At 35.4% G+C, this 23,299-nt stretch overlaps 1 protein-coding gene across 2 annotated transcripts in view; it reads right to left on the reverse strand.

Moving 5' to 3' along the window:
* The window catches only part of DNAJC24 (DnaJ heat shock protein family (Hsp40) member C24), a 47,138-nt gene that overhangs the window by 4,180 nt on the left and 19,659 nt on the right, over positions 1–23,299 (reverse strand). Inside the window, exons 3-4 of one of the 2 annotated variants that reach the window (XM_011000389.3) lie at positions 11,783–11,921; positions 172–240 (exon numbers count right to left, since the gene is read on the reverse strand). In XM_011000389.3, coding sequence (XP_010998691.1) covers positions 172–240; positions 11,783–11,921 — 208 coding nt within the window. The remainder of the gene's footprint in view (positions 1–171; positions 241–11,782; positions 11,922–23,299) is intronic. The other variant, XM_064492481.1, reaches the window with a different exon arrangement.

Consider the following 23,299-nt stretch of genomic DNA (forward strand, 5'->3'; position numbering starts at 1 on the left):
TAAAGTTTAGAATGAAACAAAAATATTCCAAACAAAAACACCCACGTACATATACTAAGCCAAACTATTATTTCTTTTTAGGATTTCCAAACATTCTATGAGGCTTTCTTTCATATACAAAGTTCCTAAAATTTTTCCTCACTGTAATCAAGAGAGAAAAATGATTCCGACCTTCATTCCAAGACATTTCTTCAAGATATACTTGAGCATCTACTGGTCCCATGTTTCTTAGATCATCTTCTGTAAAATCATAGAATAAGACACAATTTTGACACTTAAATCACAAACATGAAGAATGCTACTAAGAAGGCAACTCTAGTCTGGTCTCTACAATTCTGGTTTACTTATTTAAGAACTTAGCTTACAACTTTTGATGGCAGTTTTAATGCTATCCCAACTTCAGCTGACTAAAAAAATCTACAACATCTTTAACAATCAAAATATATCACACTTTCCACAAATAAGCCACAAGCAAAATTGTGAAACTGATTTTGATGATTCCTTATGATCAACTGCTACAGAGGGATATTTGTGAGATAAATTATATCTGTATCCAAGGCAGTGTGGAGTCTGTTAAAAATAACTGCATTTGAACCTTAGTTATAATATTTTACAAGTTTTTTAACCTTATATATATATTTCAGGTTATCTCTTATTTACTTTAGAAGGGCTGTTGTGAACTGAATTATGACCTCCCCACCCCCAATTCTTATGTTGAAGCTCCAACCCCCAATGTGACTGTATTTGGTGATAAGGCTTTTTAGGAGGTAAAGTTAAATGAAGTCACAAGAGTGGGGTCCTAATCTGATAGAACTGATGTCCTTATGAGAAGAAGATGAGAGAGGTCTCTCTCCACTCATGCACAGAGAAAAGTATCATATGAAGACACACAAGAAAGAGGCCGTTTGCAAGCCAGAAAGAGAAATGACCAGGATCCATATCAACTCGCACCTTGAGCTTGGTATTTTCAGCCTCCAGAACTGTGAGAAATACATTTTTGTTGTTTAAGCCACCCAGCCTATGGAATTTTGTTATGGCAGATGGAGCAGACTAATACAAGCATGTTCTTCCAACCAAATGAGATCAGGCTAAAAGTGCTTTAAAGAATAAAAGCTCTAACTGCATGTAAGGGGCTGTTAGTCATCTGATTTTTAATTGTTCACAACAGAGTAATGGGTAACTTAAAGGAAGAATTATTTAAAAATATTTCAATAACCATGCAACACAACTGTACCGTAGTAATGTTCCGTTGCTGTTTTCTGGGCCAAAGTTTTCCCTACAGATGGAAACCTGGAATTCCACCTAAATTTAGTAGGAACATGATCTAGGTAGTATAAGCATGCACTCTTGCTTAAACAAATGTACTTAAAGACAAAGAAAGCAATTAAGAGAAGCACTTATCTTTGTTTTTAAAGGCATGTTATACTTCCCGCATGCTTGTTCTAGAAATCAATGCTTAAAAGAAACTACTAAATTCTAGCCCCCACCCAATGAAATTTTTCTTTAGCTGTCTCACTAGTCTCTTGTTCACTTGCTGAGAATGCTTCCCTTTGTTCTGTTGTGTGAATGCCTACAATTTAATTATATTTAATAACTGCCTGTTCAAAATTTATTGGTGAGTTACACAATTTTAAAATAGATGAAAAGATTATACAATATTTTGAACTCACCATGGTTTTCTATTAGGGTATTTCAAATAATCACTATATTTCTACTGGGTATCAACAGTCTGTTAAACTGTCCTAAAACCCAAAGATAAAGACTTTGCCCAGTGGTCAGAGGTGGTTCTTCCACCTCTGCATGCCCAGTGAATAGCCCATGCAGAGTGTATCAGTATGAGAAGTAATTTCTGAACAAAACAATTTAATTTCCACACTCTCTATAAAGTATACATGGCTATAGGTTATTGGTTATTCAGTACTCCAAATTAAAAAAAAATTCTACTTAAAAGTCACGTCACAGATGGAGAAAAAAATCTTACCACATGTTTCAATTTCTTACTTAGAAGGCCCAAGATAGTTTGCTTGAATGTGGAAATGAAAGTTTTAGATTTGAAGAATGGGGGTAACTGGCACTTAATGGACCCTAGTTAGGGGAGAAACAGGTATAAATAATTTACAATCAGGTTGCCTATACTCCAGGGTATCTTACAGATATCTTAATTTTGAAATCAATGAAAGCAAATCAGACACAGCAGAGGTGATGACAAGATGAATAAAGCTTCTTAATCTAACCTATCCTGGACACCTGTAACAGATAAACTGTACGAAAAGACAACCCATTCATAAATATCCATTATACCATTTTTATTTTAAAATAACTAGTGAGAAATAACTGGCAAACGTAACTGTCAAGCAAGTCCTCTTTGCATTGTTCTGCTCCTCTACTAGGAAACTACTGTTACTCTCACCCAGTTACTATTTCATGTGGAACCCTTTTTATTATTTCACCTTCTCAAAAAAGTGGCTTTTACATTTTTATGATTTTTTTCTTCTTTCTGTACAGGAACTTTAGAGTAGTTAACTATTTCTTAGTTGAAAGATCAGCTCAGACCATATATCATTGTAAAAGGGAAAGAAAATAGAACACAAAAGTGGTTATTAGTACTTTACCCAAGGTCAGAGTTAAAAGTATATTAAAATATTCTCCTGTTCTGTGGCTATCTAAACATCTATATATTGACCTGATTATTCAATAATATGTGTACATAGTTCAAGTTTTATGGGGATTCTGGTTTTAATAGCCAGTATTTGACACAAGAGAGGACACAGGCTTCCCCTGCTATGCGAAAGTAGAGCATTCCTCTGAAACCTTTTGTAAGACAAAATGGGTAAAGTGAAGGAGCAATTACCTCAAGACGCATCTTGCTAATGGATGCATAAATCAAGATAATGCGCAGATGCTCACAGACACAGTTCAAAGCTATGGTGACTTGATGGCTGAATGCAGTTCCTGGGGAAAGAGGTTGGCGGTGCCACTCTTGCTGCCTGGGGCCCGGGGTGCATGCTGCTCAGGGGCTCACTGCTAAACAAATGCTACACACTAATTTACGCTTTTCATCTTTTTTTGGTAAAATTGAAAATGCTCTTCAGATTTCTTTCAATTCAGTGAAAGCAGGTACTAATGTAGGTATTTCATGAAAGCAAAGTGGTGTAAAGCGACTTTTTGAAAAGTGGGGGATACCTGTATGATTCCCCACATTATGTGAATTTAACAGGCAAAACCATCCTGTGATGTTGGGAATGGGGAGTGAGTACTGAAAAGAGTCACATGGGCCTTCTGGGGTGCTGGTTAGTTCGATGGGTGTGTTTACTGTCCATCAAGCTGTATACTTAGGATTGGTGCATTTCTTTGTATGTATGATATACTTCAATAAAAAGTTCTAAGGGTAGTGTGCTGAAATTCTAATGGATTTATTTTTAAATAGAAATAAGGAAAGAAAAGTTAGGGGAAAGAAATGAAAAGCTTCATAAGAAAGTATGTATTCTTTGAAAGGACAGTAATCTAACAATTTCTGTAAAAGGCCAGGGGTGATTAAATCAGGGGGAAATTGGATCCCTGGAGAACTATATAATGAGCAGAGAGAGTACACACAAGTAAAGGTGAATCTAAATGTGGGGCGGGGGAGGGGCGTAGGGAGGAGACCACAATCTTTTGTTAAGAGGCAGGTGTCCAGGGAATGGGGCAACAGCAACTTCCCCCCTACTATGATTACAAGCAAGAAGTACAAACAAATCAATGTTTTTTTTTTTCTTTTTAAATAATGATCTCTGCTTGTACACCATTGTAGTTATAATTAGAAAACTTAATTCCTCCCTAGCCCTTAAAGTAACTGACAGGAACCCTGTAATTAGCTTTGATAATTGTCTACTCATCAGATACTGCATCAACAAAAAAGATAAGTCCGTTTTCTTTTGAGTTTTACATATTATAGTTTTGCTTATTACAATGAAATATTTAACAGGTATCTGAAAATACAAACCCCATCTCAAAGTTCTCCTTAATGTGACACTACAAAAAATGTTGAGAAAACAGAAACTGACTTAGAAAGTGATTTAATTAAAGAAACAACCAAGATTTAAATAGGTAATCTTAGTTACAGAATGGTAATAAAAAAAAAAAAATCAAAAACAAAAAAACCAGCATTTGGAAAGAAAACACACTGCCTGGCATTCGGTGAACTCTATCTTGAGTCCAATGACACTGCATGATTCCTAATTCTTTTGATGCGAATGGGTTCAGCTTTTTCTAAGGTATCTAGGAACATTAAGGTCTGTTCACACCCTGTGCTGCACTCCCAAGCTTAGCCAAATAAGGAGACACGACAAACTTCCAGATTTACTTACATATAGAAAACAATGTTAAAGAGAGATTCCTGAGGAATATAATGTTAAAAATCAAATAATTTATGTGGTTACTTGAAAAAGAATCTTTCAACCTTTAGAAGTATAAGCCCTTCTGACCTTGTGTTCTATTGGATTTGTCTGACAACAAGAAGTGAAAGAATTCTGTGGCTCCATTGTCTCAACAGTGGGATCTAAGAAAACACTGGCAGGACTCATCAGAGAGGTTTATGAGCCCGCAATTCAAAGAGATTAAAAGGAAAATCTACGGAGATTCTTTCACACTGAAGAATAACATTAAATAACTATTAGCAGCTTGGTTCAGTAAAGCTTACTAGAGCTCTCGCTGGGTCATTCACAACTTTCTAAAAGAGGAAAGGTTTTTTTCAGCTCCATTTGGGAATCAATAAATATTTCTTACTTCTTACAAGACAATGGAATTCCAGTCTTTTAAAACTTCCTCCTAATGACAGTAAAATTTCTAAAACAGCTCTTTGTTTGCTGCCTAAATAATTACACTTCCTAATCCCAGGAAACCTTTTCTAACTATAGCTACAATTCAAATAAATAAGTAAAAATAAATAAATAACAGCGACAAAAAGCTACTGAGGAGAGGAATTTAACTTTCTTCCTTATGGATCAGATATCTAAAAGCACAATATTGGCCAAAAGATTGAGTCTATCTGCAACTCTGCCCTTACTAATCACGCTGTAGCAACATTGTGCCACTCAAGTGATCAAGTCCCCAGAATGCTCTAATTTAGCAGTTAGTCAATTATACTTATTTTTATGCCACTTAAAATACTTTAAGAAGTTTATTTCGAACTTAAAGAAGTCATCTATGTGTGTTAAAAGCAAACAGCTGTATTTTCCTTTAGGTCTAACCTAGTATCTTGTTTTAAAACCAAGTAATTTAATTTTAAACGATCATTCTTAAAAATCATTTCACTATACCTAATTAAATTTCTCACATAGGAAATAACTTGAAGAAAGTCAGTTTCCTTGTCCTTAATAGTCTGTTCTTGGAACAATCTCTACTTTGATAAAAGATTCAGAATCAGGCAACATTTAACTTGAAACCTGCCCATTAAATCATAAAGCTCTATAATCCTTTCCCAGATGAAATTAAAGAGTCACAACTGCAAGGATTTCCACACTGAAGAAAAATTACAAAGTTGGAAATTAATTATGGACTTGAAGAACTAGAGCTTTTATAAGCTGAATGTAAACCCAGTGCTCATGAAAGGTACCACATGAAACCTGGAAACTGAATTTCATGTTTCACTACAGAAAGGTAAAACACAGCAGCAGAAATACTCCTGGCCTCTCATTCTGACCCTCAAATATGCCTCATTCCTGACTATTTGGAACTAAAATAGTAGGTTGTACACACCTATTCAAAACTTGGCAGCCCAATACAGTGATTAAGAGTCAGAGAATGGTTTTGAGTTTCCTCTCTACCAGCTACTAGCTATGTGACCTTAGTCAAATTACTTAAACCCTCTGAGCCTCAGACTCCTCAGGAAAAGAGATACTAGTATCCTCCTTAGAAGGTTGTTAAACAATGATTAAAAGACGATTACCACAGTTCCAGTGCTCAACAAATGTCAGCTATTTTAACTGTTATTATTTCATACTGTTTGTGTTGACCTGTCTATATGAGACCATAGGAAAATGACTCAACTATTGAGGGGAAGAAGGGGTAGTCTCAAGTACCACAATGTAGGAAGGTAGTAACTCTTGACCTTGTTGAGATCTGCAACAGTGTTAAGAAGTTTGATGTACTTTGTTATTGTGAGTCCCATTAAAATTGATCCATTATTATCAAAGCCATAGTACATATAATTATGTAGTCCTTCCAAAGCATCAAACAGAACTGAAAGATGGGAGCCAAATTCAAGATAACTAATTTGTGGATTAAATTCAGAGGTTAGACATAATAACAGTAGATTTGAGTATCAGGGAAGACTTTGGGGGGGGCTTGGTGGGAGGGAGATAGGAAGACTTGAATTGGAACTTGAACAAAGAATAAGCTGCAAAGAATCAGAATGGGAGGATATTCTGAGTAACGATAAACAGCATAAGCATATGTGTTTGGGAGTCTCTAAATGGATGGGGAAAGGATTCACATTAGGTCTGTGACTGGTGATAAGGTTGGAAAATGTATTTAGGGACAAACTTAAAAGCTCTGTCCCATTTAAATTCCAGGTGAATGGGTAAATGTTGTGTTAGGGAGAGGGTAGTTATGTAAGTTCTTAAACAGAGGAATAAAAAAGAAAGCTAGACCAATCAAAGTGTAAATGACTGTGGGGGGCAGGCCAATTAGCAGCTGTGGAAATATCCTGAGTATATGTTATAATTTGGGTATGGACTACTGTGGTAGCTGTGAGAATAAAAAGATCACGTAAAAAAAAAAAAACCACTAAAAATGAATGCCAATATTCATTTCTAATTCATTGGCTATACACTGAACAAACTAGAAGCACTCAGAGTATAATACGAAACAAAGATTTCAAGGCTGAGGGTTAAAAACAAGCAATGAGAAAGGTGTACCCAGTCTTTGTTTTGAATGCACTGATTTCAACTAGGTCAAGTACCCAAGTAGGAACTGGGAGAGAGGCTAAAGTTGGAGACACAAACTTCCTAAGATCCTGCATTTTCTGTTACTAAATCAGAACTTCCAATTATATCCAAGAATACCAGGATTATTACTATAATCTTGCCCATAGGTTTCAATAAACATTTGAAACTAGCCAAATTTTTATTCAAAATCATTGAGAAATTATCTTAAAATACATTTTCATTGCAGAAAAGTTATTTGCATTCAAGTAAAAGTAACAAATAATGTGAGTAGTCACGTTCTTGTGACAAATAAGATGGAGCAGGAGGACCCTCACAGAAAGTTCTGTCTATACTCTCTTCTCTCTGAATAAATGCCAGGCCCTAACTGTCTAGATGGATTTTCTGCATCATTTCACATACTTACTTTTCCCAGAAACAAGTCACCAAAAAAACATGCCCCCTGATGCTTATCTTCAAGTTTTACCTGAAGCACATTTTTACAGCCAATTTTCAAATTCCTAAAACCAAATAGAAATACTGATATGACCATAAATGGAAACCCTAATCTAATACAAATATTTTATAAGGGTCAGTTCTAGCACATAATTTACACAACTATCTACTGAACTGAAGTCATTATTCCAGTTAACCCAAATTCTTATTATCTACATTTAAAAGTATTATTTCCTTTCCTATTGAACTAATCAGTCTTCAACATTGACTTGCTTTTCAGGAAGGATTCTTATTTTAAGCTTAAGAAACTATATGTTAATTCAGTTCTCTAAAACAAACATTGATGGGGTTTTAAGATACATTGTTCATTTGGTCTAAGATTTTATTGCTTATCTCCCATTCTCAAATATTTATACGAACAAAGGGATGAACTGAACTGTATAATACAGTACTAGAAACGATCTTTTGTATCTAGGTAACGAGAGTATAGCTGATTAGCTTAAAGACACACTAACTCTACAATGTCTGGCTCAATCCTCTTCAGAGCCTGGCTGTCTTGGGTATCCAAGTACTTGGCCAACTGTGCAGGATGAAAGCTCTGCATTATCAAAATAATTCATTAACAGAGAGTATCTTAAAATAAAATAATATGCCACCAAGGATGCCAATTATTAGATACAATCCACTTTTTTTTTAATAAGATAATTTAACTGACTTCATTTGAAGGTTTGTTCCTCTTCAGATCATAGTGAACTAACTCATAAGCTGTGTCACTCTAGAGAGCCACTGAGACATCAGAGATCTGTGACCGTCACATTACAAAGCTACTGAATCATGATCCCTATTATTTTTCTATGATATACTGCTAGTGTGATTTTTTTAATACACCTAGTATGAGAAAACTCCCCACAAGATTTTAAGGGCACAAAAATGTATTCAACAGATATTATTCATATGAACATTTTACAAATCCTAGAAAGATTTTCCAAAGTGTTTATCTGGTCGTCTGAAGTGCAAAGCCTAATCCTGAATAACAGCATCTCTTTCAAGGAAACATGGGAAACAGCCTTTTGGAAGCATCTTTAGAACAATAAGGTAAATATGCCCAACTGGAACTAACTGATTAAATTCACTACTTAACATTGCTTTCAAAATGTATAGTATCTGGAAATAGAATGTTACTCATCCTTTTTTAGATTTGGTTTTCTTTAGCCTGGCCAACGTTGCCCTAAAATAAAACGTCAACTAAGAATACAGAAATGGAAACAAGGGAGAAAAAATACAGGTACTTTACATTGGGTCATCTACCCTAGACTTTTTCTTTTGATAAAAATTTCTTTTGTGAAGCAAAGAAATATGGATGTCAAGGGCTCCTTTAAATGATCTTTTAGAGAAACAAATGGTTGTAGGCAATGTTGATGAGGCTTTCCTTATAACAGGGCACCAACTCTGAGCTGTGAAATATGAGAAGCATTCAACACCAGCCAATAAAACATCTCCTGCCTTCTTCCCAAGCATTAAAGAATTCAAACTTATTTTGTACTCCACATTAATGGAGGGAAGGAAACAAACATATTTAAAGCACACCCTATGAAAAGAAAGTTCTACAATGAACTGTCACCACATGCAAAAAGAGTTCTGTATAACAAAGCTATTTTCATGTCCCCAGGGGGTGACCCAGAAAAAAAAGAGTGCTTTGACCTGGTTATAACAAATTCTCTCTCTCTTGGTAACCTATCCTGGTCTTTAACAAATTATCACTCTCAAAGGTTTTCCTTCTATCAAATCTAAATCCTCACTGTTAGAAGTTCAAGTTCATTTCCTTCTTTTGAGGAGCCACTTACTGATGATGGGTCAAGAAGGAAAAATTAATTTTGCTATTTAAAAGAAATGACAATACAAAACTAGGTTTATTATGAGATTTTTTAAAAGAGCTTTAGTGTGAAAGGCTTAAAACCAGCAAGTTATATTTGGATAAGAAACTTCTAATTCTTACCTAAACAGCAAGCCAATCTCAATTTAAAACTGAGACAAAGCATTCTCACTATCTGGAGCCTCTAGTAATGAAGGAAATACTTAGTACTTAATATCTGAGATACATTTTAAAATGTCATGAAAATTTGCATTCCTGCTGTCCTTCTAGAATAGCTCAATTCAGTAATCACCCATCTGAAAACTTGCAGAGCAAACTACGATATAAATTTCTAGCAGAATTTTGCTTTTCTTCAACCTGGCCAACATTACCCTAAAACAAAATGTCAACTAAAAATACAGAAATGGTAATGAGGGAGAAAAAATACAGGTACTTTACATTAGATTATCTACCCTACACTTTTTCTTTTGATAATTTATTTTGTGAAGCAAAGAAATACAGATGTCAAGGGCTCCTTTAAATGATGCTCCTTTAAATAAATGCCTATGAACCTAAATCATGAATCAGGCCCAACTCTCACTGTATTTGGTTTGTCTAAACTTTGTTGTGACCTCATCAATGACCTACAAGAATCCCCTGTACAGTAGGCTACAGTTGCTTCCATTAAAACCTCAAAATCAAGGACTCAAAGCTCAAAAGAAATCCACATTTCCAAGGACTTCTCAAAGGCAATGAGAAAGGCCTGAAGATGCTGATTATCTTTCTTCCAACATCTCTTAAACCTTCCTTCATGCAATTCTATTGCTCACTTTTAACCCTATTTCTCTCCATTTCTGGTCTTCCTCACCTCACCCTATACCTTAGCGAGAGAGAATATTTTTTGGTTCTTGATCTCCCCCTCCTTCTCCCCTCTTTAGACAACAGTCAGTTTCATTGATAGGTTTCTTAATAGCACCAAGCTGTGGAGTGGCAAAAATGCAGAGCGACAGTACAAGTACGTACCCTACGCTCCTTAAGATACAGTTTGGTGGATTGTCCTCACCTTAAGCAAATCGTCACCACAGAATAAAGACTGGTAGAGACGTGCAAAGCACCAGGAGAGATTGTCATCTCCTGTAGAACTTGGTCACTTTAGGAACATAGGTAAATTCTCACACACAACACATTTATGTGTATTAGTTTCAACACTTTCAGAGAAATTTTACCATGTGAACCAAAGTCAAAGATGTATCTATAGATAAAAGCCATCTTCAAATGGAATCACCTCTACAGTCTTTTGCCAGAAGTACAAATGTGTTTACAAAAGAAATACACCCTCTGAAAGATGCTCATATATGTACCAAATAGGATATACTCCAGCCATAATTGAAAGTTAATCCAAATTCACTGCAAAAGTACACTCAGTCACTATTAAGAACAAATACTCTAGTATGTAAACAAATAGCTCATGAAGTCTTTACACAAAGGTATCACACACTGCCTGTAAGAAATATTTAATTTTCTAATACAACTCCCTCTGAAAATAGATACAGATACTCTATATATATCACTGGGTTTATCCTATGATGCTGTGTTTTAGAAATAAAGCCTTATTTCTCAAATCAAATTTTCACAACCCTAGTAGTAGGAGGCTTAACATCACTTTGTTAGGTTGATGGTGTGCCAGTGCAGGGCATGGGACGGGACTCAATAATCAAATATAGAGACAGCGAGCTTTTATCAACACATCCGAGTCAATGCTTAGCCTGGTGCGCTATCTCAGAGAGCAATTGAGTGTTTTCCCCACAGGCTGTAACTGATTATTGACTCCCGCCATTAGCATGGAGGGTGCATACTGAAGGTTCAAATAGAAGGCTGAGGGACTCCTATCCCAAGGCCAGTGCTGAAAGACAGCCTATCACTTCGTGTAACTGCAGTCCATGTGTGACAAACCTGACCTACATTTCTCCCTTTCTTTCTCGGAAGAGCTTGTCACTGTTTTAAGAAGCTATTTTCTAAAATGCATAAAAGAAATGACTTTTAAAATTGCTTAGGAAATATGCATTCCTAAAATACCTTTTATAGCAATCTTACAAGGATTATAGTTTATCCAGGAGATAATCATGAAAACCTAGCTTTAAACAAGCTCAGAGACAGCAAATAATGCTTTTATGGTGTTATCCTTTACAGTGTCTCCCTTTAGATTGTCATTTTTACAGCATACAGTCTTAAAAGCACTACAATTAAAATTTTAATCAGAACATAATAAAATTTAATAAGTTTTTAAACAAAAAATATTAATTAGGAACATGTAATTATGTATTTTTCTTTAGTTATAAAAAGTAGCTTTCACGGCTTCACAAGAAGCCACATCCAAGTAGTTTTGTTAACTTCTCAGTGGATACACAGTAATCACTACTAAGAATAGGGCATAGTTAAAAACAATGATGGAGGGGAGGAGTAAAAGAGGCAATAATAACTTGGTGCAATGCTAGAAAATGCTCCCCAGGAATGGCTGCAGACTGCGCTTCAAAGAGTTGCCAATGTGCAGGTGCTCCTCACAAGTACCTACCATGCCGCTGCAGGTCATACTCTTTTTTTGTCTCTTCATTCCCTAGAATTTTCCATGCCTGATCAATCTCGATGAATTTCTGTATACACTCCTCCACTGTTCCTGCTGGCACATCTGCACTTTGTTTATCTGGATGATACTGCCAATCAAAAATAAGGGGGGGTGATAAGTAGAGAGGGTTGAGTGGGGGTAGGTAAAAAAAAAATGTAAACCTGAGCTTTAGTTAAGAGAGAAGGTAATGAGAAGATGAAAACTAAGATGCCAAGCAACGAGACAACAGTGTTGGGCACAGGAGACAACTGCCAGGTTAATTAGACCACTGGAGTAGCTATAAATCCACCAGTGACATGACTTGTCACAACGTGCAAAGACAGCATTTTCTGGATAATTTGCTGATGGAATCACTGGTCTCAAGGACAATTTACCTAGAGAGGATGACTAACACAAGCAGAAATAGGTACATGCAGACTAGTAGGACATAACAAAGGAAGAGTACAAACTATGCAGAGTATGAAGCTCCCCTTATAAAATGTGCATGGCTGTATGTATCATCACAGTGGACTACTAGACTTTCTTATGAAATTATACAATTTTACTTTAAAATACAACATTTTTCATCTTCTGGCTCAGCCCAGAAGATTTTAAAGTTAAAAGTCCCCAAACACAAGTTTTTAACTGAAAAATGATTATTTTAGGGCAGATTCATAAGAAACAACTTTAAAGAATGGAATAAAATACTTGAATACAAATTAATTCATCAATAAATCTTTCTTATATTTGTTTTCATGTTGAAATTCTCCACACTGCTGGCGATCCTCACTAGCAGAGCAAAAGCTATTGTGGTATTTGGTTGCCGAAAAGAACTAATGAACATCATGCATGCTGGGAAAACGATTACAGGGCAAAGAAAGAGAATCAGGCTTCTATTTTCCCGCTGGCAAACTCTCTCTCTTTCTCTCTTCCTATGACAACTCTACCAGCTATCAACATTTAAATATTTAAGCTGATTAAAATAATGACTGAAGAAAAAAGGAAACTAAGGCTTTATTGTTTCATCTTTTTTAGGCCATGATTTAACAAATGATGCTCGTCTGTTATTCCCATACTGGGGTTTAAGTAATCCTTAAGGCTAGGATATTAAGTAATGTACCAAAGCCAAAATAAAGTGGGTTACATTAAAGTTCTCTTGCTAATCCTTCTTCTAACACTATATGAAGAAGATTTGTGTAACAAGTTTGGTAGGTTTCAATGTTATTACATGCAATATGCTCAAATACAACACTAGTATACATTTAAGATATACTTACATGTGAAGACTCAATTTCAGTATCTCACAAGCACTGAGTAAGGCCCTAGAGAAATATTCTAATCTTATAGCTGTATACTATACAGACTAGAAGGTGGCACAGACTAGAAGGAGCACAGACTAGAAGGTGGCAAGTAATTTTGAACAGGCCACCATAAAAATGAATAGTGGCTGGTACAATGAACAGAACAGACTGGGCCTGTTCATGCTCCAACCTGACCAAGAAAGCCCTATAAAGCCAAGAATTAGTTCCTGGCTGCCCCAAACTAAAAGCTATTACTAAATTTTGAGTCATATAGCAGTTCCATGGTAGTTAAAGCACAATTCAACCTCTTTCAATAAGCAATTTGTTATTTTCCTGACTATGATTTTAAATAACTAATTCACCATCTGAGGCTTTTCGATCTATTCTGCTGTGCTACTAGAATGCAGTACATTTTATTCTGTGATACAGGCTTTAGCTTAAAAATGACAGTTACAACAAGAGAGTATGTCATTTGGGGTGCTAAAAGCCTCAGTCCAATTTGTTCTGACAGCAAGTTCCAGAACAAAATGAAGGTCTAAAAAAGATTAATACATTCTGTGGTAGGCTGATAATAGCCCCCAAAGATATCAGGTCCTAACCCCTGGTACCTGTAATGTCACTTTATTTGGGGGAAAGGTCTTTGCAGTGTGATTAAGTTAAAGATCTTGAAACAGGGAGATTATCCTGAATTGTCCAGGTGGATCCTAAATACAATCAAAGTGTTTTTATAGGAAAGAGGCAGAGAGAGACCTGACACACAGCAGGGAAGGTGATGTACAGAGAGCGATTTTAAACACTAGCCTTAAAGACTGGAGTGATGAGGCCACAAGCCAAGGAATGTTGGCAGGCACCAGATGGAAGAGACAAGGAATAGATCATCCTTTAGAGCCTCTAGAGGAATCATGACCCAGCCAACACCTTGATTTGGGCCCAATTATATTGCTTTTGGACTTACAGCTTCCAGAATTGTGAAAGAATAAACTTCTGTTGTTTTAAGCCACCAAGTTTGTGGTAATTTATTTCAGCAACCACGTGAAATTATACAGTCTAAATACATCTATGGCTTAAAATTGGACTTTAACAGACATTACAACTTTTAAAGATGTTTCAATTACAAGGTCTATTAATAAAATGGTGTCATTATTTTGCACATTCTTAACTTAAAATCTGTAACTTTTTACTACCCATGGAAACCAAGCCTCTCATACTAGGTTTCAGGGCTTTCTAACCCCCAAGTGAATATTAGATCTTTTCCTTACTATTTCTGTATTAGAGCCCTCCAATAAGAGGCAGGCTCAAGCATGCACTATCACCCTAAGAGACCACGGCCATTTTCTTCTTGCTGTCAAGGCTTCTTTTATCTTTGCTCTTCTTTTCTTTGAATCCCACTAGCCAAACCTTCCCACTGTTGAGAGCCCAAAGCTATTCCTACTTCATTCATTCAATGAATAAATGAAAGACAGAGAAACTCTAAAGCATTCTGTGATCCAGGGGCTGGCTTACTAACTACCTGAGAAGCCAGAAAGAGCCACAAAAAAGATAGCATGGACTTCTTTATATTGGAAAAAAGCCAGCTAAATCATACAAACAACAGGGAGTTCTGAGGAAAACATTCACCAATTAAATAAAGAAAATACTGACATTCTTTATTAACAGAATAGGTACGTACTAAAATCAATGTTGCAAAGTTCATTTATTTTAACTTCTATTTGCCACCATACTAAATTGAAATGCATTTTGCTGGAATTGGAAGAATTTAAGTCACCTGGAAGGAAAGAATTCAAAATTAAGAAGTCAGCAAATCTTGCTACAAACAACTGAAAAATGAAAGTTTAAGAAATTACCAATTACTATAGCCTCAAAGGAAAAAAAGGGAAAGAAATGGAAAGAAATAATATATTCATGATGGGAAATTCATGCCAATTTCCCCTCAAATGATACAAAAATGTTATGCAATTCTTATCAAAATTCCAGTGAGCCAGTTCTGTGTTTATATGGAACAACAAAAGATCTAGAACAGGCAAAAGAATTTTTAAAAAGTACAAAGTCAAAGGCCTTACATGACCTGATTTCAAGACTTACTACAAAGCTATGGTAATCAAGACTGTAGAACTGGCATAAACACATACAAACAAATCGATCTAGTGGAACAGAAGAGTCTAGAAATAGACCATACATATACAGTCACTTGATTTTCAATAAATGTGCCAAGGCAATTCACTTGGGAAAGAACAGTCTAGAACAAATGGTGCTGAAACAACTGGGTGTCCATGTGGAAAAAAAAAAATCAACATCAATCCCCATCTCATTTCATACACAAAAATTAATTCAATATGAATCATAGATATAAATATAAAACAGAGAACCATAAAGCTTCTAGAAGGAAACACAAGAGAATATCTTTGCCCCTTGGGGTAGGCACAGATTGCTTTGACAGAAAACAAAAAGCACAAACTTATAATGACATAAAATGGATAAACTGAACTTCATCAAATTTTAAAACTTTCTGTACATCAAGGATACCATTAAGAAAATTAACAGCCACAAACTGGGAAAAAAAAAATACTGGCTAAATATTTCTCTAACAAAGAACTTGTACCAGAATATATAAAAAAAAAAAATTCTATAAATTGATACTAAAAAGACATACTAATTAAAAATTGTGGGAAAAAACTTGAACACTTTTCAAAAGAAGACAAATGAATAGACAATGTACACATCAATGTACACCCAAACTTTTTCATTAGTTATCAGGAAAAACGTGTATTAAAGTCATGAGATACTACTAAACATATTAACAGAATGGCTAAAATAAAAAAGACTGATAACACTAAATGCTGCTGAGAATATGGAATAATAGGAACTTTCATAGGCTGCTGGCAGTAAACAATTTGGCAATTTCTTATAAAGGTACACATACATCTACTCTATGGTCAAGCAATTCCGATTCTGGATATACACCTAAGAAAAATAAAACATAAAAATGTATGTCCACAAAAAGGCTTATTCATAACCGCCAGAAACTGGAATCATAAATATCTATCAACAGGAGAATGGATACACTTTGGTATATTCTATACTATTCAACAACAATAAAGAAAAAAACTATGATACACTCAGTAATAAAACAGATGAATATCTAAAACATTAGTGTTGAGCAAAAGAAGAAACAAAAGGGTACACAGTATGTGATTACACTGATATGAAATCCAAATTCAGGCAAAACTAGTTCATACAGTTGGCCTTCGATCTATGGACATGCCATTTCATATAAAAGACTTGAACATCCTCGGACTGTAGTATCCTTGGGATGTCCTGGAACCAATCCCTTGAGGATACCAAGGGATGACAGTAGTGACAAAAATTAACAGTTGGTTTTCCGGTGGGGGTAGGGGGTGGAAATTAACTGGAAAGGGGCATAAAGGAATTTTCTGGAGGAATGGAAATGTTCTATATATTGTTTGAGATAATGGTTACATAATACCACCTCTCACCAAACTGAACACTTAAGATCTGTGCATTTAAACATCATCAGACATGTCTAAATGTTTTTAAAGGAATTTAGTAAATCTTTCTAAGCCAGTAAGGGAAAATGAGAAATTTCTCCCAATGTTAAACAGAGAAAAAAGCACAACATAAAAAACTAATGAAAAGACTGATATGAAAGGTTTGAATGACAGACCAGTTTAGACTGGTTTATTACTTTCAAGTACATATGGCAACCTCTGAAAACATTAAAAAGTTAAGTATTGCTGAGTAGAAGACTACAGTATATTCAAAATTTAAAAATCATAAATACGTTACAATACTAAAAATACTGAGAGTGGGTGTCTGTGATTCTTTATTATAACAGGACAAAACTGTCGATTGCCAAAGTTTTAGCATTATTCTCAGTTGACTTGACACAACTTTACAGTCTATATACCTTGCTCACATGTGAGGAAAATTGTTCAATTATACAGACCTGTGTTTTTTAAATCCCCATGCCATTTACTGAGGATGAGAAAAATGAACACAAAAGTTTAAGAAACTGTCTTGATATAAAAATACAGGATTACTAGTGACACTACAAAAGATATACAGAAAATGATATAGTATTTTATCAGAAATGGTGTTATGTTATCTATTTCCTGACTAATTGATAACCAATGTTTTAATTATGGACTCAACTCTAACTAGCTGAGATGTTTTGGGCAATGGGTTGTTCAATATGGAACATTTTATTTCCATTTTAGATTTTCTCCATGTTAATAAATCCAAGCGCTTTCTAAATTACTAATCCCGGAGTTACTGTCACATTGTGTCAGCTCAGTGCAACTCAAAATGTGTTCCTCAGATTTGCAGTATCAGCATTCTCTGAGGGCTCCTTAGAAGACAGCCCCATACCAAACGTACAGAGAGGGACCTCAGAATTTGTTTCCCCAAACTCTCCAGGCAAACACTACGCGTGCTAAAGTCTGAGAGGCACACTGTTAGCCTCTACCGTTAGTTAGCCTCTACTGCTTAAAACATAGTTAGTTGCAAGTCAGAAAATTAGTGTTTGATAAAAATTTCCCCTTCATAGACACATTTGTCCAGGTATGTATCCAGAAAGGAAAAAATGCTAAGTGATATTCCTCAATTGTTAACCTACAACACAATGAAAATTACATTAATGTTCCAAGTCAGAAATTTTTTGATATTTGTTAACTTTTGTTCAGTAATCATAAAATGCCAACCTCTTTATTTCCTTGTTTGCACAAATGCCAACTTATTTCAGTGATTAAGAAACTGATGAAATCTGAACAATATGCCAGTTGTATTCTAACCTGTTGATTTTTTTTAAAGAGGTAGGTGTAATTTATACAAGACTTCAGCTACTGAATACAGCAATGGTGTCCACTGATAGGTGTAACGTAAGTGTCAAGTGTTTTTCTACTAGAAAACAGAGAGCTATGTATTTTTCTACTAGAAGGGGAAAGAAAATTGAAGTATGTGTAAGTTTTGAAAAGAGCATAATATAATACACTGAAAAGTCTCACAACTTCTAAAAAATTTTTAAGTGAAAATTTATACATTCATTAGCTCCAGATGACCTGTTCTATTGACTAAGCAACATAAAGTTGCAATGAAATGGTATTTCTTTAAAGTGAATGCATAAGACAGTTTTATGGTAAATTGACCACTACACAATAAGGCAGTATTTCAGATCACCTAAATAGATGTCCATCTGTTTTAATGCCTTTCTTACTTTACTTTTTAAAAGGAAATATGCTTTATTTTACCAGTAGCTTGCTAATTAAACCTTCAATTGAACAAAAAGTTAAGACGGTCATACATTAATCCTTTACTATACACTTGTGATTATGCTGTTTTGATTTATAAAAATACTGACTGCAAATAGAAAATAACGATTAACTATGGAAAGGACTGGGCAAATCTGATTAAACAAAAATTTCCAAATCATCCTATTGATATCTGATCTATCAGTGTGGCCTGTGAAGATACAGCATTTGGTTTTTCTCTACACAGTAACACTGAGTTTAGTATCATTAATAGTATGTTAGCTCTTTATCTCTAGCTTCACACTTCCCTGAATTCCAGAACCGAATTTCAAATATCTTCTAAAAGCTATCTTATTAGTACTACAAATTCAAAATGTCTAAAACCAAATTTTCATCCAGGCTCTAAAATTAGTTCCTCCTCTTGCTGAATGCCCTGTTCTGTTAAAATTACCACCATGCTTTAATAAATGCCAAATGAATGAAAGAAAAATACATTTCCTGATAATGCAGGCTACAATATAAGGGTAACCTCTGTTTTCCTTATTTTATTAACCACCAAATTCTGTAGATTCACATACATAATGTCCTTTCTATTCCCAATAACAAACCTAGTTCAAAACAACAGTAGCTCTTGTCTGGTCTCCAGTATTCATCTTTTAAAGCTCTCCAGTTCTTCCACCTGCTTCCAAATTCACTTGCCTTATTATAAAATCCTGACCATGTCATCTTCACCTCAAAAACTTTAACTGTCAACCTACTGCATATAAATTAGTTGTATTCTTTATCCTTACAGGTAAAGTCCTCCAATAAAAGAACTCCAACCTACCATTTCAGCTTTACTGTAAGTACTATACCATCTATGTCAGTCTAGTCATTCCAAACATTCTAGACTAGACTTTCAGATATCACACCTGAACACACATTCCTTTCTGTTTCCATGTCCTATTTATGCTGTTGTCTCCAATGGAACATCCTTCACCTTCAGTTCAAATGCACCTCTTCCTTGAAGCTGCGTTTAATATTCCTATCCAGAGGGCATCACACTAGTTGTGTGTGCGTGTAACACTGTATCTTAACTACATACATATCTCTGCAGGGATTATTAGCACAATGCCTCTTTGTGCAAATATCCTTCATAAGTACTTGCATGTAAGTTGTGTGTAATACTCTTCCCAAAGTATGAAATCTAAAACTTTCTGATTTAGACAGCACTGGATGAGGGGAGGGAAAGTTTTTACGTTTACTCTGAGGTTTTCCACTTTCGTGTCTTTTCTCTCATACTCTTTCCTAGTAAACAAATATTAACCATGTCATTCTATTCAGCTGCCACAATGACTAGATACGATATGGGATATGCTTCAGCCCAAAGGTCATCTTCAATACTTCCCACTCTGAGGAACGAGTAAACAAATAGGTATTAAGAGGAATGCATTCAAAAGAGTACACTTGAAAAAAACATGGATATACAGTCATGGGACTTAAATATGAGAAAGGTCAAATCCTTTACAAAAAAAAAAAAAAGAGTCCTTAATATCTCTTTCTCTACCCATTCCCAGTCTTTCAGAAAGAAAAGTTTTAGGGTCAGACAGCAAGAATTTGTGTGACTAGGTCACAGCTGATCCTATGGAGTAAAACTCTTACTATTATAATTCACTTAAGTGAAATTATTAGGAATGAAAGTTAATAGAGCCACTCTCCTTTTGAAAAATTATTGGTTTTTTAGATATGAATTTATATTTTTAATTTTCTCCCATTCTATCAAATCTTAGAGGTTATGATCTTGACTTAAAAAAAACAACTTTATTGAGATATAATTCACATATCATAAGATTCACCATTTTCAAGTCTACAATTCAGTGGTTTTAGAATATTCAGAGTTGTGTAGCCATCACCACTATCTAATTTCAGAATATTTTCATCACTTCCTAAAGAAATCCTGCATCCATCAGTAGTCGCTCTCTATTTCTCCTTCCGCCTACCCCTGAACTAATCTGCTTTCTGTGTCTGTGGATTTGCTTATTCTGCAAGGAATGACAGACACACATATATGTACCACATATACATACACATGCACACATATTAATTTAAAAGCAAATTTGTGATTTTTAAGTATCTATAAAAATTAGCCTTCCTCAGTTACTTTGGGATTGTTGGTGAATAGCTAAGAATGTGAAAGTGTATAGGTAAACAAAAACAATATGCTCTCCTAGAGTTCACGATTTGGTTCCATAATGTAACAACAGACCTTACTAAGGAATTCATTGTGAAAAGTCCTATGAATTTATTTATAGTAGAATCCTACATATAACACAGTCCATGGTCCCCAGAGAAAGCCTTGGAGAAAGGCTTCAGCGTGACTGTGGCAGCCACACTGACAGAACAGTATGAAGAAAATACATCTCTTTGGCCTACCAGAATTGCTAATGATTGATTGCCTCTAATCTTCAAAAGAGTCATTTTAACACCATTAGTATTTTTTAAGAAACCTTTTGGTCTGATGACTGTTATTTTAAAACTTCTGCCAAATGTCTCGATAACAATGATTGCCTTTGAAATCATATTAAGAGACTCATTCAGAGATTACTGGCAGTTCCAAGAAAAAGGGGTAAAAGAGGAGGAGGGGAAAAAAGGAGGAGGAGGATAGGAAAATGCAGAGGAAGGAGAAGAGCGGGCTGGTGGAGACAGAGGAGACTGCAGGGGAAGAGGGAGAGCGACAGAAGAGGAGGAGGAGGAATAAGAGAAGGATAAGCAAGGGAAGAGACTGAAAGTCACTGAAGGAAAACAAAGCCATGCAATATTTATAGTAGGCAATGATGTCTTTCAGATGAAGAATTGAGAGGGAGATTGTAGGAACTGGAGTGCAAGAAGTGAAGAAACATAAGAAGCTGAATGATGTGTGGCTGGGTCATTCAATCCATGGCAAAACCTTTTCAATACCAAGGCCTACCTCTGTAGTACAGTTTAAGCTGTGAGATTTACTAATTCTAAAATACAATCTTGCACCAAATCCTTTGCTAGTCACATTCCTTTTCTTTGCTGACTATACACTAGTATAACACAACCTCCTCTTCTTCGTACATAGGAAAAAATTTTAAATCTTAAGCAATGGGTTGCATTATATCCAATTTAAGTATAAAGACTCTCACCTGACTCCCAAAATCATATCAAACAAGTCACTGATTACATGCTCAACACGAGCTGCACAGAGAATTCCAAGATTAACTGTACAAAATATTGTACGCTAATTTCATCTACACTCTGGATTCAGGGAAACATGATTTTTGTGTAATTAAGGATGCTGAACTAACGTTATTCTTGCTAAACAAGGGTGGTCACATACACATTTTCACACAGAAGTGTTCAATATATGAATGGTAGAGTTAAATGCATAAAGACTGAAGAGGTGGTGGCAATTCTTCTTAATTTTAACCACCTAATGGTGAGAGAAATTTGCCTAAAACAAAACTTGATAAACAAAAGAAGTGACCTTAGTCAGATAAAAATGGATGAGTGAAAGAGAAAAAGAAAGCATTTAATAACTGTAGTTAAATTCAATGAACATAATATACTATTTTTGAGATAAATGCCTAAGTAAGCTTCTTAGGACACTGAGAACACACACATCCTCTGAGATAATTTTTGGTTTTCCTTATTGAAAATCACTATTATTATGAAGCAGCCATTAAAGAGTTGGTGAGGAAGTGCTATTAAGATGGGGCAGTAGTAATGCTCTGATGAATCTGAATACAGTACAGTGGAGGTAGGCTAGAGAGAGACACACTGACTGACATGGCTGAGGTTTTGTTTCATTTTTTGTAGGATGTCTACTAGTTTAAAACAAGATCATGTTACAAAAAGTTAGGTATAAATGCACTACAACTGTGTCCTTTACATTTTGACACTACATTAAAATTATGACCAGTTGAAAAGAACAATTATAAAGGTAAAGTCAAGTACAACACACTACTGCCACCTAATGCTTAGTAAAATATTGCCTAAAGAAGCAATCAACACTTCACATTATTGTTTTATGCAATAGTTAACAGTTGAAACATGACCTTTTTTTAAAGATGTCTGAACATTTTTAAGGTTTTCTAGTTCAGGTAGAGAAAATATAATCCATGTACAAGACTGTAGTCCAAAAGTATTTATACATTCAAAAAAGACTCATTACCAGCTTCCTAACAAGCCAATGAGGATTCATGATGAGCAAAGCAGGATTTCTGTCCTTGAGGGACTCATAATCTAGTGGGGGGAGTGTAGAAAGGTAAATAATTAATTATAATACAATGGGAAGGATGAGGTGCTAAGAAAAGATGACAGCATGAAAAAGCTGTTAACTTAGAATAAACTGGGAAGATTTCTAAATAAAGACAGCTGACTGGGTTTTGAAGGATGAACAGGAGTTGGCCTGTGGAGGAACTGTGGAAGAGTGGGAGGGGAAAGGCATTCCGTGGAGAAACAGCAAATATAAAACAAGAACGTACTAAGTAATGGACATGAGAGTTATGAAAAGCAGAACTGTAAGCTACGCTGGGAATGAGCAAAAGAACCACTGAGTAGCAAAGTAATGAGAAGTGAAGCTGACAAGGCAGACTAGATTCAGACCATAAAGGAACTTCATGCTAAGAAACATGGACTTTTCCCTGCTTACTTGTTTCAAAGACAAAAAATCTAACCTGATGGTGGAATGGAATGGGTGGAGAGGAGAGGTAGGGGGACCTGCAATAAGGAAACTACTACACTACTATAATATTCCTAAGGAACTATGCTAAGGATGCTGAGGATGAAGGCAGGAGGAGGCAGACAAGGGGAAAGGTGGGAACCTGGGGACATAAACTTGGAAGTCACCTGTGAAGCAGGTAAAGCTACAGGAATACACAGAGAGCAGTCCTCAACTTTTTTTGTGTTCTCAACTCCTC

Source organism: Camelus dromedarius, chromosome 12, assembly GCF_036321535.1.
Source record: "Camelus dromedarius isolate mCamDro1 chromosome 12, mCamDro1.pat, whole genome shotgun sequence".
Taxonomy (NCBI): Eukaryota; Metazoa; Chordata; class Mammalia; order Artiodactyla; family Camelidae; genus Camelus; species Camelus dromedarius.